Below are 16,601 nucleotides of genomic sequence, written 5' to 3'. Positions count from 1 at the left end.
GTTTTCATATTAACATATTTTATAAATACAACTTTTGGGTGGGTTAATTTATGAACTGTAGCATATATTAGAGAAATTATAACAATGTGGTTTCCAGTGTCATAAGCAATGGGATTTATTTTTCCCAACAGTGAAGAACTGTTTTTCTGCCAACTTCTTGGCAGTGTAAAATTAAAAGCATTCTAAAGTGGCAATTTTATTCGTCTGAATACGTAATAAATTCACTTGGTTCAGAAGTCAAAAGATGAAAAGGGTGTACCTGCCAAAGCTCTTGTGCGCCGACCACTGGGACCCCTTTCTGGAGGTTACTTGTGTTAGCGATTCGTGTGGCCTTCCAGAGGTAATTTTTGCATACACCGTAAATGAGAGAGAAGTTATTGATTTTCTTTCTCTTTCTATACGGTTGTTAGCATAATAAACGCATTCTAGACCTTGGTTTTTCATTTATGTTTTTGTGTACTTTAAGTGTTCTATGTGCTTTAAAATTTGAAATACTGAACAGTGTTTATGTGATTTGTTCTTGTCTTAATACTTGGTTGTTTGCATGTCTTTTTTTTCCTGGTGTAAATGCTCCTAAAGGTTAAGAGCCTATATTGGTCACCCTTATTTTATTTCAGGGCTTAGTACAGTGTCTTGGACTTAAATAGGTGCATAGTGAATTTTTTATTCTATTTAATGAATTCAACTACGAAGAGAAAAAGGAGACAATAGAAATAAAGATTGGGGGATAGAGAGAGAGACTGATGTAGATGCTGAAAGCTTCTTAAAGTCAACTTATTAAATAAAGATGCAAATACAAGGAGAGGCTCCCGTAAGCGATAAAGGTCTCCTAAAGAGGAGAGGAGAAAAAATAATAGGGTGTATTGTAGAGAGATGGGATGGGGGTGATGATGAAATGTTGAGAGAGAGAGATTTGCATGGAATTACCACACTTTCTTATGACAAACTGTAGTTTGCAAGAACACTACGTTTATACATTTTTTTCCTTATATAGGTATAGGCATAATTGTGTGCTCTGTGCCACAAATGTCAGGTGACATTAAGTTTATGTTATTGTGCCTAAGAGCTGAGTAGATTATTTTCTATTAGACATGTAATTAACTTGCCGGTACAATTTAACACCTCTGAAGTGCTTTTACCAATTTTTGATCCCGGCTTATTCTTCATATTGATTTAATTTTGCATGTATTTATTGACTGCCAAGGTTTTGAGAAGTTGAGCCATCTGAAAATGTAAATCTTTATACTACTCTGGTTATCATCATATTCATTATTTTATTTTATTATTTTGTAAAACAACATTCCAAGTTCACTGTATTTCTTAAAGAGGAGTGATAAATTTGAATTGGGATATCAGAATGGCAATTCCTAGGAAATAGCACATGTGTAATGTTGGTTGAGAAATTGAACAAATATGTTTAAAGACCTGTTTTTCACACTTTGGGTGCATTTTGCCTGTGTACGCAGGAGCGTGTCCATTTGTTCAGCCATAGGCCAAATCAGGCAGATGGTAGCAGTGAGTGCCTATCTTCAAAGTAAAGAAGAATAAGTGGTGCGGTCTCTCTCTCCGTCTTGAGAAGGCTAGTTTGTATCTCAAATTTGTAATTTGTGATTAACATTTTTTTATCATTTAATTTAGCATTTCTCCATTTCCAGTCTTTTTGGACAAATGTATATTGCTTTATCTCACTGAAGCTTACCTTTCCCAAATAGTGTTTATCAACACATTATGTAGTAGCTAATTATGCATCCCTCTTTTTAAAAGCTTATTAAGCTGCTCAAAATCATTAGTTATTAGAGAAATGCAAATCAAAACCACAGTGAGATACCAGTTCATACCTACTAGGGCAACTATGATAAAAACGACAGACAATAACAAGTATTGTTGAGGATGTGGAGAAATTGGAGCCCTCCTATGTTTCTGGTGAAAATGTAAAATGGTGCAGGTACTTTAGAAAACAGTTTGGCAGTGCCTCAAAAAGTTAAATACAGAGTTACCATATGACCCAGCAATTCTATGTCTAGGTATAATACCCAAGGCAATTGCAAACATACGTCCACACAGAAACTTGTGCACAAATGTTCATAGCAGCATTATTAATAATAGATGAAGAATAGAAGCACCCCCAATGTGCATCAGCTGATGAATAGATAACAAATGTTGGTATATCCATACATTGGAATATCATTTGACAGTAAAAAGGAATAATAGCTTTGATACATGTTATCCAGTGGATGAACTTTATGCTAAGGCAAGAAGCCGGACACAAAAGGCCACATTATATATTTCTTTTTATATGAAATGTCCAGAATAGACAAACCCATAAAGATAGAAAGTAGATTGGCAGTTGCCAGTGAATACACACAGTGGTGTACGAGTGACTGCTGGTGTATAATGTACACGGTTTCTTTTCGGGGCTATGGAATGCTCTGCAATTAGACAGCGATGACAGTTGTCTAACTGTGAATACCCTACATACCACTGAATTGTACACTTTAATTAAAAGAGTGAATTTGATAGTATGATCTTTATATCTCACTTAAAACAGTATAACAAACAAAACTTATAAAGCACTGTTGATAAGAATATTCTGTACTGTTGGTATACCTAGGCTTCAATCCTTCAGAGACCAAGATTCGAACCCCTGACGGCAAAGTGTGGCAGGAGGCTGAGTTTCAGCACATGAGCAGAGAGCTGTACCGAGACTTAGCACTTCACTTTGCAGGTGAGAGGAGAGCTTTCAATGGTTCTGGGTGTTTTATCAGGCATGCTGTCTACCTTATAACATTTAAACGTAAAATTCTCACCAAACTAAACCCCGTTCTAACTGGTATGCGAAAGTTGTGGTGGCTTCGGTCAGAAGACTCTCTCAGCCACTCGGCTCTGCTCCAGGTCTAAAATTAGCATACATGGCTGATGTGACAGAAAGGAGGCTATTTTTAAGCTGAGGGACTTGACTTTCAGAGTAAGGCCTGTCTGATTGCAAGGAAATACAGCCGAGTCTAGCTGAAGTTCACTGCTACTTGACCTCTGAGATCTTTGAAATGGTCAGTAATTTGGCAGGCGTACTAATGTGTGGGCAAAATGCAGAAAGCAAAATGAACATTATAGGAAGGGAGTAATGTTAGAGAATTAGAAATATGCGGAACGTAAGGAAGATTGGAAGAGGGAAATAGGAAGGTCATATTCATAACGTTACTACACATTAAACACCTAGTATGATTTTGGACAAGATGCTGGGTACTTAATGTTTGTAGTTTTGTGTATTTAAGGACATTACTTTAGCCCTTTTTCCTTTCTTTTGCATCATTAAGTTTTCCCTCTCTACAAGGTCATGCCTATTAAAATACTGTGTGATAACATGCTGCTATCTCAGCCATCATGAAAGAACCCCTCTTTCGGCCCTACTCTCCAGCTACTGCCCTGTTTGTCTCCTGTTTATAGCAAAACTTCGGAAAGTTGCCTTATAGTCATTGTTGCCAATTTTTCTCCTTCCTTTTACTCTTGAATCCTTTCTACTAGGTTTTTGCTCCTACTTCTTTGTGGACTGCTGTTACCAAGATCATCGGTGACTTCCATATTGCTAAATCCAGGGTTTACTTGTCATCTTACTTGATCTCTCAGCAACACTGGACTTGATTGACCATTTGTTCCTTGAAACCCTTTGCTTGACATCTCAGATACCATCAGTGTTTGGTTTTCGTCCTAAGTCTAGCTGCTGCTGTTCAGTTTTTTCCCTAATCAGCTTCCTGATTGCTACACGCTGACATGCCCGTTCTCAGTACTTGGACCTCCCTGCCTCCCTCTTCCCCTCCCTTCCTTCCTTCCTTTTTTTACTTATCTACATACAAGCTACTGCAAGCTCATCTAGTCTCAGGGCTCTAACTAAATATTTGTTGTTGCCAGTGATTCCCAGATTTATGTCTCCAGTCCAAACTTCTCTGAACTCAGACTATTATATCCAGCTGCTAATTCCACATCCCCCTTCGAATGTATAATAGATTTCTCAAGCGTAATATATCCCAAATGGAGCCAACTAACTAAACGGGGTCACTATGCACCCCTTAAACCTACTCCTCTGGTAGCCTCTCCGTCTCAGATAATCCTAACCTACTTGTCCAGGCCCCAGATCTCAGGCCCCTTGGTCATCCTATTTCTCTCATACCTTGTATGTAATATTGTGATATTTTAGTGTAATCTAACAACTTAGCCCACATCTGTCACTACCACCTATGTCCAAGCCACCATCAGACTCTTGTCTGGAGTATGGCAGTAGCCTTTTTTTTTTTTTTTGTGAGCTGAGCCATCCTGCCACCTGTTGGCAGCTCAGTACGGCAGTAGCCTTTTAACTGGTCTCTGCTTCTGCTCTTCTTGGAATGAATCTCCTTTCATTACAACTGCTAAAGTAAGCTTTTTAAAATTTAATTGGGATTCTATCACTCCTTTGCTCAAAGTCTTCCAAAAACTTCCCATCTCATTCTGGAATAAAACCTGAAGTTCTTACATTGACCTTTAAAGCCCTACGTGACCTCAGTTATGTGTCTGACCCTGGTTCTCACTACTCTCCATTTCATGCACACGGGCCTCCTCCCGTTTCTTAGACACTAGGTTTGCTCTTGCCTTAGTTCCTTCAGCTCATCCTTACTTCCACTTTGCCCAGAATGCAGAGCTTTATATGTATTTTAAAGTACATTTATTCACGCTTATAATTGAGGCTAATTTTCAAATTTCTATATATAGTCAGTATATTCCCCTAGATTGAAATTTAAAAATTCAGCGAGTAGTAATTTATATGTGAAATACCTTGACATATTTCACTAGTATAACCATAAAAGGGCCTAATTTAGGAATATTGAGTATTTTATGGAGCTTTATCCTAGAAGTTCATGAATACTGCAGTTAAGTAGGAATTTTTAAATGAAATTGGAGTCTGGGAAAATGCTCACCTCTGAGATTCTGTAGATCTGGCTTGGAAAGCGTTACTGTTGCAGCTTCTTCCAGTTTGTAAAAACGAGGACAATTTTTCAAGGGTTTCCTGGGGGGTGGGTGGGGATGGGGTGGGGTGAGGGGAAGCAATAAAAATAAATTGGAACCAAACAGTGGAGTGGTGGTAATGTTTAGACCTTTCCATAAGTAGACTTGGCATTAGTGCCTTATGGGTCATATTTGAAATAGCCTCAGTGAAGGTTTCTTTCTCCTCAACTTGAATCATATCCTTTATACTCATTTTTCGTACTGGGGGTAGGGTGAGTGGGTGAGTAGGCATCATTGTAATATTTGCTGTAAATGTTTCTGCTTTTCAGATGGCATCTCTATGAAAGCGAAACCTGCTGATAAAAGTAAAGAGAAGAAAGTGGTCAAGCCAGTACGAAAAGTCCAAAAGGTAGCACAGTTATCAAGTCCAGAATGCAAAACAGGTCAGTTTTCTTAATATCATGTATACCTAAAGTTTCGAATTACTGGCATCTACATGGAAATAAACGTTTATTAACCAGATGTTCTCATTGTTTGGCACATACAAAAATTCCATACATTTTATGTATCATTATTTTGTGTGTATGTATTTTATTGAGGTACAATTGACATAGCATAAGCTATGCATATTTAGAATGTATAGCTTGATCAGTTTTCATATATGTGTATACCATGCAACCATATGTTCACCATCATACTGAACACATCTATCACTTCCCCCAAAGTTTTTTCTATTGTTTTAAATAGAAATTAACCAGATTAAAGGTAATGATTTTTATGTAGTGAACTTTTATTTATTTATTTTTTTATGCTGAGCCATCCTGCCACCTATTGGCAGCTCAGCAGCTGCTCAGCTCGGGCCGGGACTCAAACCGCTGTTGCTCAGAGCTCAAACTCTTGAGCGAGCTCTTAACCAACTGAGCCACTCGGCCGGCCCTGTAGTGAACTTTTATATACAAAGGGATTGCTTTATGACTGTGACTAAGTCCCTTTCCTTATTCTTATAAGAGAAGACATGTTGCTCAAGGGAAGAACGGCAGTCCGTGCCCGTGGTGGTCAGGCTGGGCTCTGAATAGGTCAAGACTGGGAGAAAGAGGGTTCCCGAGTTCCATAGTGATCAACATGTCCGGCCCAGTCCAGAGTGCCTGGATTTAAAACATAGCTTTGTGCTTTTGGTAGATGAGTTAATTTTAGTGTCCTTTGGTTTCCCCATATGTAAATTGGGAGAGAAGTAGTACTTCTCCCAGGGTTGTTATGAGAACTAAAATAGGTAATACCTAAAAGTACCTAATGTAGTACCTGGCATCTGGTAAGCACTGAAATTGTTAGGAATGATTGCATTAATAATAATTATTCTTTCTGGCTGTACTGAAAATGGCTGTTTAGTATGTCATATTCATGTCAGTGAGTAAGTTGGGCCAAAAGTGAGTGGAGAAAGTTGGGAACTTGGCACTTTCAGTTTGGAGACATTCTGAATCAATCATTCACACATTCATTTATTATGCAAACATTTTTGAGCACTTGCCATATGTGAGGCATTGTGCTGTACTAAGCTTAGGAATACAGTGGTAAGCAAGATGCAGGTAGCCCCTGCTTTCCTGGAGCTTATAATCTTGTCAGGAAAGTAGTGGATGCGTTGTTAGGATAAAGGATGATGAATGTGCGATAGGGGATGTACAGAGTCTTATGGGAACAAAGAGCAGGAGTGATGGGGCACTGGCTTTTGACCAGGCACTTGGTTTTCTCCTCATAGACTACTCAGTAGAATGGCAAATAACATTTTGTAACTTCCGTTGTTAACTCTCAATGTTGTTTTATGCATAAGAGAAGAGAATGACTTTGGCTATGTACAAATAAATAAAATTTTATAGGTGCATGAATTATCTGAATGTAAACTAAACTAATTCTTACCTTTAAAAAATGTGTTATTTTTCATGTGATACTATATAACACTGTTGTCAGGGGCATAGTTCAAAACGAAGCACTGGGAGCACTCTAACTTATGAACACTGACCTTAGATTGTTATTTGCCCAGTTTCGTGGTAGGCTAATTTCCATGTATAAACTGTGGTAATGACCAAGACAGAGAGTCATTAGATGTGCAAGAGCTATATTAATAGTATGTCTGTAGTGAAAGTCCTCTTCTACCAATGACGGCATGAGACTATTCCAGAAAGCCAGAATTTAGACATAACCACCCAGCATATTCAGAAGCCAACATTTATAAATAACCCAGTATGCACATGGTTACTTGCTTTTCATTCAGAAAATTAAGCTGAAATTGAAGAAAAGCCCGTTCTCTCATTTTGCTTAAGAACATAAAGTTTCTTATAAATAGATTGAGCAGTAGACTTAAAACCTTTTAAATATTTTAGATAGATTATTTAAGATTAATAACAAGGTACAAAAATATTTCTTTTCTAAATTAAACCACACACATTTATAATTCATGTATCTTTATAATAGATGTTTTTATTAAAACTGCTTACATTTAAACTTTTAAGAGCCCTTTTTAAAGAAACTAAATGGAATGTCTTTTATGATAAATATAATAAAATAGCATCACAGACTTGAAAAATAGAAGAAAAAAATACAGTATTAGTATTATTTTGTATACTTCCTTAAAATAGTTTTAAAATCATAATAGTATGTGATTCTAATCAGTGTATACATAAAATTTCATCTTTTTCTCCTAGCATCTTTCCATAAGAACATTGGTTTGTGTTACTTCTTATAGAAATGGTAATTTTAAATGGTCACACAGCACTCCATCTAGTAGAAACATAGCTTATTAACCATTCACCATTCTTCAATGTTTAGGTTACTTCTGATGTTATGAAAAATGATAAAGTGAACATTTTCATTTATTTTTCTCTTTCTTTTGAATTATTTCTGTTAGATACAATTCTTTTGGATTATTTGAGCAAGGTGAATAAGCACTTTTGGGGTTCCTGGAACTTTTGTTTTTGTTTTTAAAAAAGACACTATACCCACTTAATATTTCAACAAGCAAGTAGAACGCTTTTGTTGTAATTTTACCAACAGTGGCTATGAATGTAAAAATATATTTTTCTAATTTAATTAGGTCTAAAGTACTACTTATTATTTTCATTTTCATTCCATTTCTTACATCACTTTGCATTTAAATACTTACATATTTATTTCATATTTATTTTTTATGGTTTTTATTTGATAAATAGTCTTATGTCATTCACTGTTTTATAAGTTACTGTCTATTTTGAGATGATGGTCTAATTTTAATTTTTTTTCCAATCTGAAAATAGTAAATGAAACGATTTTCTCCTGGTAAACAGAATTTATTGGAATATTTTTTTATTTTTATGAACTTTTATAATTAGGGCAGTTGAAAATGTTGATGATCTTTGTTTTTTGAATGTCATTGTTTTATGCATAGTAAAATATTGTGTAGTTTTGGTATATATCTGTAAAATATAATGTGAAATTTTCTGAAATACCATCCCCTCCAAAGGTAATCACTGTTAACTGTTTGTTATATGTTATATATTTCCTCAGTTTTTTTCTGTGCTTGGATTGTTATTTGTTTGTTCAGCAAACATACATTTTACTATGTGCCAGATACTGTGTTCGTATTGGTAAACCAAACATTTATCATAGTTAGGACATATTTTTGTTTTGTGCCAAAATTGTTGGATTCAGTGCCCTAGTTGTTGGGGTTAACATTTGATACCCTTCATTTTTCACTTACTTGAGGTATGTGGGTAAATCAAGATATAAACAAACTATTCATTGATTTGGGGGACTTAGGGTTAAAAATAAAAGTAGATTGTAAACCTTTTGACTTTGGCATAAGATAAGCGTAAGATTATTAGAAAACCTATGTTTGAATAGATATACTTAGAGCTAAAATTTAACTTTTAAGTTCAACTTTCTCTCTCTCTGTCCCTCTCTCTGTCCCTCTCTCTCCCTCTCTGTCTCTCTCTCGCTCTCTCGCTCTCGCTGTGTGTGTGTGTGTGTGTGTGTGTGTGTGTGTGTGTGTGTGTGTGTATTTTAGGTAGTAGTCGTCTGATAAGTACATCATCTTGGAGAGATGGACAAAAATTAGTAAAGAAGATTCTGGGACCTGTGCCCAAAATGGATCAAAAAGAACGAAGAACAGCATCAAGTGACAGAAGTGGAAGAGAAAGAACTACTAAGTCTGGTAAATAGTCAAATTATTGAATTATCTCAATAATTAAAATTGAGAAAAACAATGAAAAGTTGCTTGTGTAAGTACTTAGAGAAGGTGAAAATACTCTTTTTGAGAATGCTTTATGACTTCGCTTTATAATTATGAATGTAGCTCAAAAAAGAAAACATGTTCTATTGGGTTGTCTATGGATAATTTCCATACATAGGTGTTATGGTGATCTTTATTAAGAATTCTGTTTATGTTATATTAATTACATTTAGCCCTCATTGTGAATAGCAAAGCATCATTTAATCATGTATTTTTAGACTTAGGAACCGTAAGAGAATCAAGTCCAGTTCTTATCATCCCTATATACAGAAACACAGGCACACATCCACAAAGTTGACTTTTTTTATTTGGCAGATTAGAAAACAGATTTTTCTAATCTGAAAATCTAAACAGATTTTCTAACCTGAGAGAGAATCGATTTTTCTCAAAGGTGGACAGTACAGTGGCAAAATTTTATCAAAGATCCACAGCTCTTTATTTTGATCCTCAATTCCATTACTTTTCTCCTTTTGAAATGTTTTGAATGCTATTTGAAATAATTAGTTACTTTTTTATGAACACTAACTTTGGGAAGTGACATATAAATATACCTACAGGCCAGCTTTCCTTTTCAGCAGCAAAATTTGCCTTAATTAATTTGAACTTCTGTAATGGATTCAGTATGAAATGCAATTGCAACTATAATCTGGAATACAGAAGTTAATATATACTTGGTATTTTCTTCACTTTCACTTAGCTTGCAAATAAACTCATGTGCATTCTCAGTATTAAATTAAGCCATTCCAACAATTATCTAGATGATAAAATGATTATTTTCCTGTATATTTAATTTTTTCTGTCATTCATTGGAGAGTTGTGGCAGCTTAACATTATTGGTTTTTTATCAGCTGTTTTGGGGTTCTAGGGAGGGAGAGAAATAGTAACATTACATATACACGTGAGAGAGAAATAGTAGTTCCCTATTAATAGTTAAATATTCACATCAACAATAAGATTTGTCTTTGTTTCAGAAATACTAAAAGATGCATTTTTTCCCATATGCCAAGGAAGCGTAGTGTTTCAGAATATTGAAATTCTTCTCTTACTGCTAAAAAAAAAAAAAAAAAAATTTTTTTTCTTTCCTTTTATGATATTCTTCAGAAGACTTTATATGATATTTGAATTAGAGTTTAAGATAAAGCGAAATTCCCTAATTTCTTTCTTAGTGTGACAAATCCTAGCAATGAACGTAGAATTTTAATGCCTCACTAACAGCTCCTCCTTTGCAGGGGGTCATATTGGAAGAGCAGAATCTGATCCCAGGTTGGATGTTTCACATAGACATCTTCTGCGAAACTCAGAACGTTCCAGAAGTAGAGCTCGGTCCGAAAATAATATCAAGAAATTAGCTCCATCTCTTCCAGATGATAAACAGGAGGAAACGACCGCCTTAAATAAAGACTTTCTACCTGTTGAAATTCGTGGAATTCTTGATGACCTGCAGCTGGACTCCGCAGCTCCGGCTTCAAGGCAGGAGATGGGAGAGTTACCCAGTCAGAAGTCACCAGTGCCTGTCCAGCCTCCTCGGAGTCACAGCCCAATCAAAAGAAAACCCGACAGAATAACAGCCAACGAAGACCCCCCTGTCATTTCTAAGAAGCGCCACTATGACACAGATGAGGTCCGGCAGTACATTGTTAGACAGCAGGAGGAAAGGAAGAGGAAGCAAAATGAAGAGAAGAAGGCGCAAAAGGAGGCCACGGAGCAGAAGAACAAACGACTACAGGAGCTCTACCGGAAACAGAAAGAAGCCTTCACTAAAGTGAAGAACGTGCCTCCTCCTCCTGAGCCTTCGGCAGCGAGGCGGCTGCAGGAAACCTACTCCAAATTGCTGCTAGAAAAGGCCTTGCTTGAGGAGCCAACTCAGCAGCATGTTGTGCAGGAAGCACAGGTAATAGGCGCGGAAATACAAAGGGAAGCCATTTATGGTTAGGAGCAGTTTATTTGCTCTACTATTGAAAAATGACCAAGCATTCCTGATATTCAGATGTATGCTCAGACAGTATTTGAAATAATGATGGCCTTTCATGAAGTTTATTACATATGAAGAGTAATTCAATAAATATGATTGAAAGTAAGTGGTCGGAGTTTCCGAGAGTGATTGTTACTGATCTCTGTTCATGTTATCATTGCTATTAGTTATATCCTCGCCTAGTTGTCATTGTATTATTGAGCAAATAAAGTTAGATTAGAATGAAAAGTCTAGTTTTGTGATCTGTGCTGAAATTAGAGAATATCCTAGTGTAGTGTGATAATTTTATGAGAATAGGTAATGTTTTAAGAATAATAGTAACATTAAGTACGTACCATGTGTTTTAAAGATTTTACAGGGCTTAAGCTTCAGTAAATTTTCACAACCCTGAGGTGTAGGTACTACTAGTATTTCTACTTATCAGATAAACAACTGAGGTTTAGAAAGAGTATTCCTCCAAATTATGCAGTTAGCATTAGGTGCTCCTGTTGGATTTCATTCGGATGTCGCTTTGCTGTTAATTGTATTGGCTGTTTTTAAGACAAAGTAAGTTTGAATTGGCTTTATTTGAGAGAAAAAGCCCTTACGTTTTGTGGTCTTCGTAAAGTTGAAATGACTTAATGTTTGTCTCATGTCATTCTGGAATATATCTTTGTCATGGGAGTCAGATGAATTTGACGTCCTTTTCTCCTAGACCAGGCCAGGGTATCAGCCATCTGGAGAATCTGATAAAGAAAACAAAGTGCAGGAACGTCCCCCAAGTGCATCTTCCAGCAGTGACATGTCTCTGTCAGAACCTCCACAGCCTCTTGCAAGGTAAACGGGAAGATGGAAGATGATGAAGGTTCTTTCTTTCCGTGAAATTTAGTATAGTGGTCTATGCTCAGTTAAGTCATTGTGTTGATGGACCTTCTGTGTGAGCAGGAGGTTTATTTAGAAATTGGTTAATTTCTTCCAGTGGATACTTAAGCATCTGTACTTACTGCATCCCCTGTTCTGTCGTTCAGTTTGGACCTGTCCTTTAACATCCAGTGTAGATGTCCATTTCTCCTGGGGATCACCTGCAGTTGGAAGCACTCTTGCTCTGAACTAAACACAAAATAAAAGTTTATTGGATGAATGAATCACAGTGAAATTCAGTATTTGTGGTGAATAATTTTCAAGTCATTTCTGTATCCATTGTTATTTGAATAACATATTTCTTCATATGACTCATATCAATTTATCCATCTTATCTCTCTTCAAAGGCTATATTTAGATAAGCATGTGTACACATGAACAAGGACTAGGAAGGGATTTGATATGACTTCAGATTGGTGATTGATGACTCTTTTACCTTAAATTTTCTTAACTTTTTTTTGCTGTAATATCTTGTTTGCAGTAAATTAAAAAACTGTGCAGGGAAGTTAAGGTGATTTTGAGATTACATGGTTATAAATTATACTTTAAAATAATCATTTTGAGAAGAGAAAGATTTTAAAACTCTCCTTTGAGAATGCACAAATAAAAATCATACCACTTTCCAATTTTGGGTTAATATCCACAAGTCCCCCCTCTCCCCGGAGAATAGTAACACACTGATAAAAGTAGCTCAAATTTATTGAGTACTTGTTGGGTTCCAGGCACTGATCTAAGTACTTTGCATATATTATTTTATTTTATCCTTGTTATTCCCGTTTTACAGAAGAGGTAATTGAGGCATAGAATTTAATTACCTTTGTCAAATATCAAAACATTAGTGGTAGAGTTGGATTTGAACTTAAGCATCTGATTCTAGAGGCCTGAGCTTTTAACCACTCTATACACTGCCTTCCAATAAGTGAAATGCTTCATATGCTTTGTTTAATGTTGTCAGTACATTTCAAATTTTAAGCATAAATAAAGTGAAATCTTTTTTAAAATTTAACTACCTTTTGGTAGGTATACTCTCCAGTTCATCTCAGTGCCACTTTTGCACTGTTGTTGTCAGACATACCCTGCTGGCTTCATGTCTTCAGTTCTACCTTTCCCTGAGTTTCCTTCTAGCTCGCAGCAAGTTACCTCATATTAAAAACAAACCAAACTTAAACAAATCTGTTAGTAGATTTACCTTATTACCTTGTACTCGTTCTTCTCCTTTCTTTTAATATCAAGTTCTTTGATTTGTATGTAACCTGTTGCCTGCACTTTCTCGTTCTACCAGTTCTTTAGCTTCCCATTCCTGTTAATAGTTTTAACATGTTTCAGTTACTTTATGCTTAAAAGCATGGCATTTCTTTTCCTTGCCCTTCATGTCCCATCATCCTTTGCTAGCTACCTGGAAAAGCTCCAAATTACTTAGTCTGACCTTGAAGACCTTGAAGATCCAGCTGAAAAGTCACTTTCCTTGGCTAGCAGAGTTCATTGTTCCCTGTGTACACCAATAGTATATCTTTGTATTAGTACTTGTGACATTGTTTGTTAACTGCTTATTAGCCTCTCATCCCTGCTAGAGCTTGAGAAACCCAAGAGTAAGGATTAAGTCTTAACTGAATTCTTTCGTTTTTTGTTTCCCCTATTCCTCTACCATCAACATAGTACCTGCCTCAAAATTGGCATTCTAAATAGTTGAATTTAAAGATTTTGGATTTTTACTCAGCAGTATCTTTTATGTTGGTACCTTCCTTTGCACTTCTGTTACTACCCGCTTAGTTTGGGCCCTAATAATAACACTTTGCATTTGTAAAAGTCTATGTATTCTGTGGCATAAAATCTATTCACTAGTCTTCCTTTCTTCATTCCATTTTCATAGTAGCCCTTCAGTATAAAAAACGGCTATAATACAACCTCCAACCAAACCTTACATGACATGCTTTTCAATTCCCTTGTCACCCTGGTTACCCTCCGGCTGATTTTTTGAACTTAATTGGTAGGACTTCGCATTTATCCATACCAATTTGGTCTAAGGTTGCAGATAACTTTGTCCAAATAACTTTGAATCATAATTTGATAATTTGTAGGGTTAGCCTCCCAGCTTTCTATCATCTGCAAATTTGATAGACATAGCTTCATGTCACCATTCACAAATAATGGACAAGACCAAGGACAAAACCTCATGTTTTTTCTAAGGATCTTAATAGTTCATGAGTCCATCAGCCTTTAATGTTTCTGTTGCATCCCTTAATATACAGGGTGTCTATAGTTTGGATGGAAACATAGGTGAATTATATGACGTTGTCCAGGACATCTTTATTCTGTTTCTAGACTTGACGGACGCCCTACCGTGTGTGTGTATCTATGACTGGTACTCACACTTTTGCATTGGTACTCATTCTTAGATATTCATAAAGATTTTAAAGAACTAGATTGTAATAATCTCCTTATTTCTTTAGTATGTATGATGTTAAAGATAAATGTTTGACATTTATTAAATATTTGTTGATTAGAAGAATATATATCTTGCCTATATTAATATTTAGCAATCTTAAGCATTTCTCTTTTATATAACATTATTTTTAAAGGGAAAGGTAGAGCCAGTGTTGTAAAGAATTTTGTCCACAGTTTTAAAGGTTATCATACCTTCTCTTTAATTAATAGTTTAAAATGTGTAATGTCTTAGATGAAGAAAGCAGTTTACAAACAGTATGTATGATAAAATTCCATTTTTGTTAACACCAAAACACAACATACATGTAGAAAAATCTTTGGAAAGATAATTCTAAATGAAATATTAATAGTGCCTCTTTCTCATTGTTTGGCTATGAGTGATTTTTATCTTTTTTATCCTCTTTGCCTGTCTTTTTTTTTTTTTTTTGCAGTGAGTATACATTACTCTTACAATTAGAAAAAACCCACAAAATTAAAAAAAATCGTGGCTTAGTTATGAGTTGCTGTGTTAACTAACATATTGTGACTTTCATTTGCAGAAGGGATTTGATGGAACCCACGTGGATGCAGCCTGATCGATTGAGCCCACGAGTCCACCATTCTCAGCCACAGCCTCTTGTTGGAGCAGCTGGAAATTTACTCTCCCATCTCTTGAATCTAGAGCATGTAGGAATTTTGCATAAAGATTTTGAATCTGTTTTACCAACCAGGAAGAATCATAAAATGGCGCCAGGGCCATTAACTTTTACACCTCAACCATATCTGACCTCACCAGCTGCTCATCCAGATGCCTTGTTAAAACCTAGTGTCAGCCAATATAAGAGTAAACTGGATCGTATTGAAGCCTTGAAAGCAACAGCTGCTTCTTTGTCCAGTAGGATTGAAAGTGAAGCCAAGAAATTAGCTGGGGCTAACATTAATTATGGGTCAGTGAGGAACGCTGAGTATGAAATGCAGCAAACACCCCAACAAGATGGACCTTGGACTAAGGCTATAAGTCCACCTGTGAAAGAGGATGCCGAAGATGTTTTCTCCGCCCGAATTAAAAAGATGCTGGGAACCTGTGGATCTCATGCAACTTTTGATGATGAGCTTCCTGGGGTAGGCAATCTTAGTGAATTTAAAAAGCTTCCTGAGATGATAAGACCTCATAGTGCCATATCGAGCCTCAGAATGAGGTCCCCTGGTTCCAAACCAGAAGGACTGCTGGCACAGTTGTGTAAGAGGCACACTGACTCTTCTAGCTCTGATATGCAAGCTTGTTCTCAAGACAAAGCCAAAACGTCTCTTGGTTCCAGCACAGATTCAGTCAGTGAGGGGCCTCTTCTTAGTGAGGGGAGTCTCTCTGAAGAAGAGGGAGACCAAGATGGCCGGTCCCCTTTGAAGGTAGCAGAAATCTTAAAAGAAAAGGAATTTTGTGCTGGAGAAAGAAATGCTTATGAACCCATCAAAGAGTTTCAGAAGGAAGCTGAAAAATTCTTGCCACTTTTTGGGCACATAGGTGGTACACAAAGCAAAGGACCATGGGAAGAATTGGCAAAGGGAAGTCCACATAGCGTCATTAATATTTTTACAAAATCGTACCAGTTATATGGAAAAGACGAGAAAAGTAAGTAAGCCTTGTAACATTTGTATGTTATCTTAAGAAAAATTATTTAATAATTCTGTACAAGATTTTATTAAATACAGATTTTCATTGTTAATTATGAGGATAATGGAAACATTGTCTAAATCTAAATTATCTGCAAGTTTCAACTAGAGTATTGTAATTTGACCTTTAAATTTTTATTTTTTAGTCATAGAACTATAGTTGATTGGTAGTTACAGACATTTTGGTCTATTATAATTTAGAGAAATTCAGAGATGATGTTCAGGATTGGTATGTATCAAGCATATACTAGGTTTTCTTTAACCACAGTATTGTATTTAGATAGGAAGTAAGCATATTTCTTACTACAGTGACTTGTGAATCATGGGAAAACAGTGGTCAAGAATGGAGAGAGGCAACTATAGTAACATTTTTAATATGGAAACAAATCTATTACTGTTGGT

At 36.1% G+C, this 16,601-nt stretch overlaps 1 protein-coding gene across 3 annotated transcripts in view; it reads left to right on the top strand.

Moving 5' to 3' along the window:
- The window catches only part of CEP350 (centrosomal protein 350), a 120,219-nt gene that overhangs the window by 26,901 nt on the left and 76,717 nt on the right, over nucleotides 1-16,601 (top strand). For all 3 annotated transcript variants that reach the window (XM_019630821.1, XM_019630822.1, XM_019630819.1), the window contains exons 7-12: nucleotides 2,612-2,725; nucleotides 5,304-5,417; nucleotides 9,008-9,154; nucleotides 10,462-11,123; nucleotides 11,899-12,020; nucleotides 15,089-16,158. In XM_019630821.1, the coding sequence (XP_019486366.1) occupies nucleotides 2,612-2,725; nucleotides 5,304-5,417; nucleotides 9,008-9,154; nucleotides 10,462-11,123; nucleotides 11,899-12,020; nucleotides 15,089-16,158 (2,229 nt within the window). The remainder of the gene's footprint in view (nucleotides 1-2,611; nucleotides 2,726-5,303; nucleotides 5,418-9,007; nucleotides 9,155-10,461; nucleotides 11,124-11,898; nucleotides 12,021-15,088; nucleotides 16,159-16,601) is intronic.

The sequence above is a fragment of the Hipposideros armiger genome, unplaced genomic scaffold, assembly GCF_001890085.2.
Source record: "Hipposideros armiger isolate ML-2016 unplaced genomic scaffold, ASM189008v1 scaffold_950, whole genome shotgun sequence".
NCBI classification, from domain to species: domain Eukaryota; kingdom Metazoa; phylum Chordata; class Mammalia; order Chiroptera; family Hipposideridae; genus Hipposideros; species Hipposideros armiger.
Note: the sequence above shows the minus strand (reverse complement) of the source record. Positions and strands in the feature narration are given on the sequence as shown.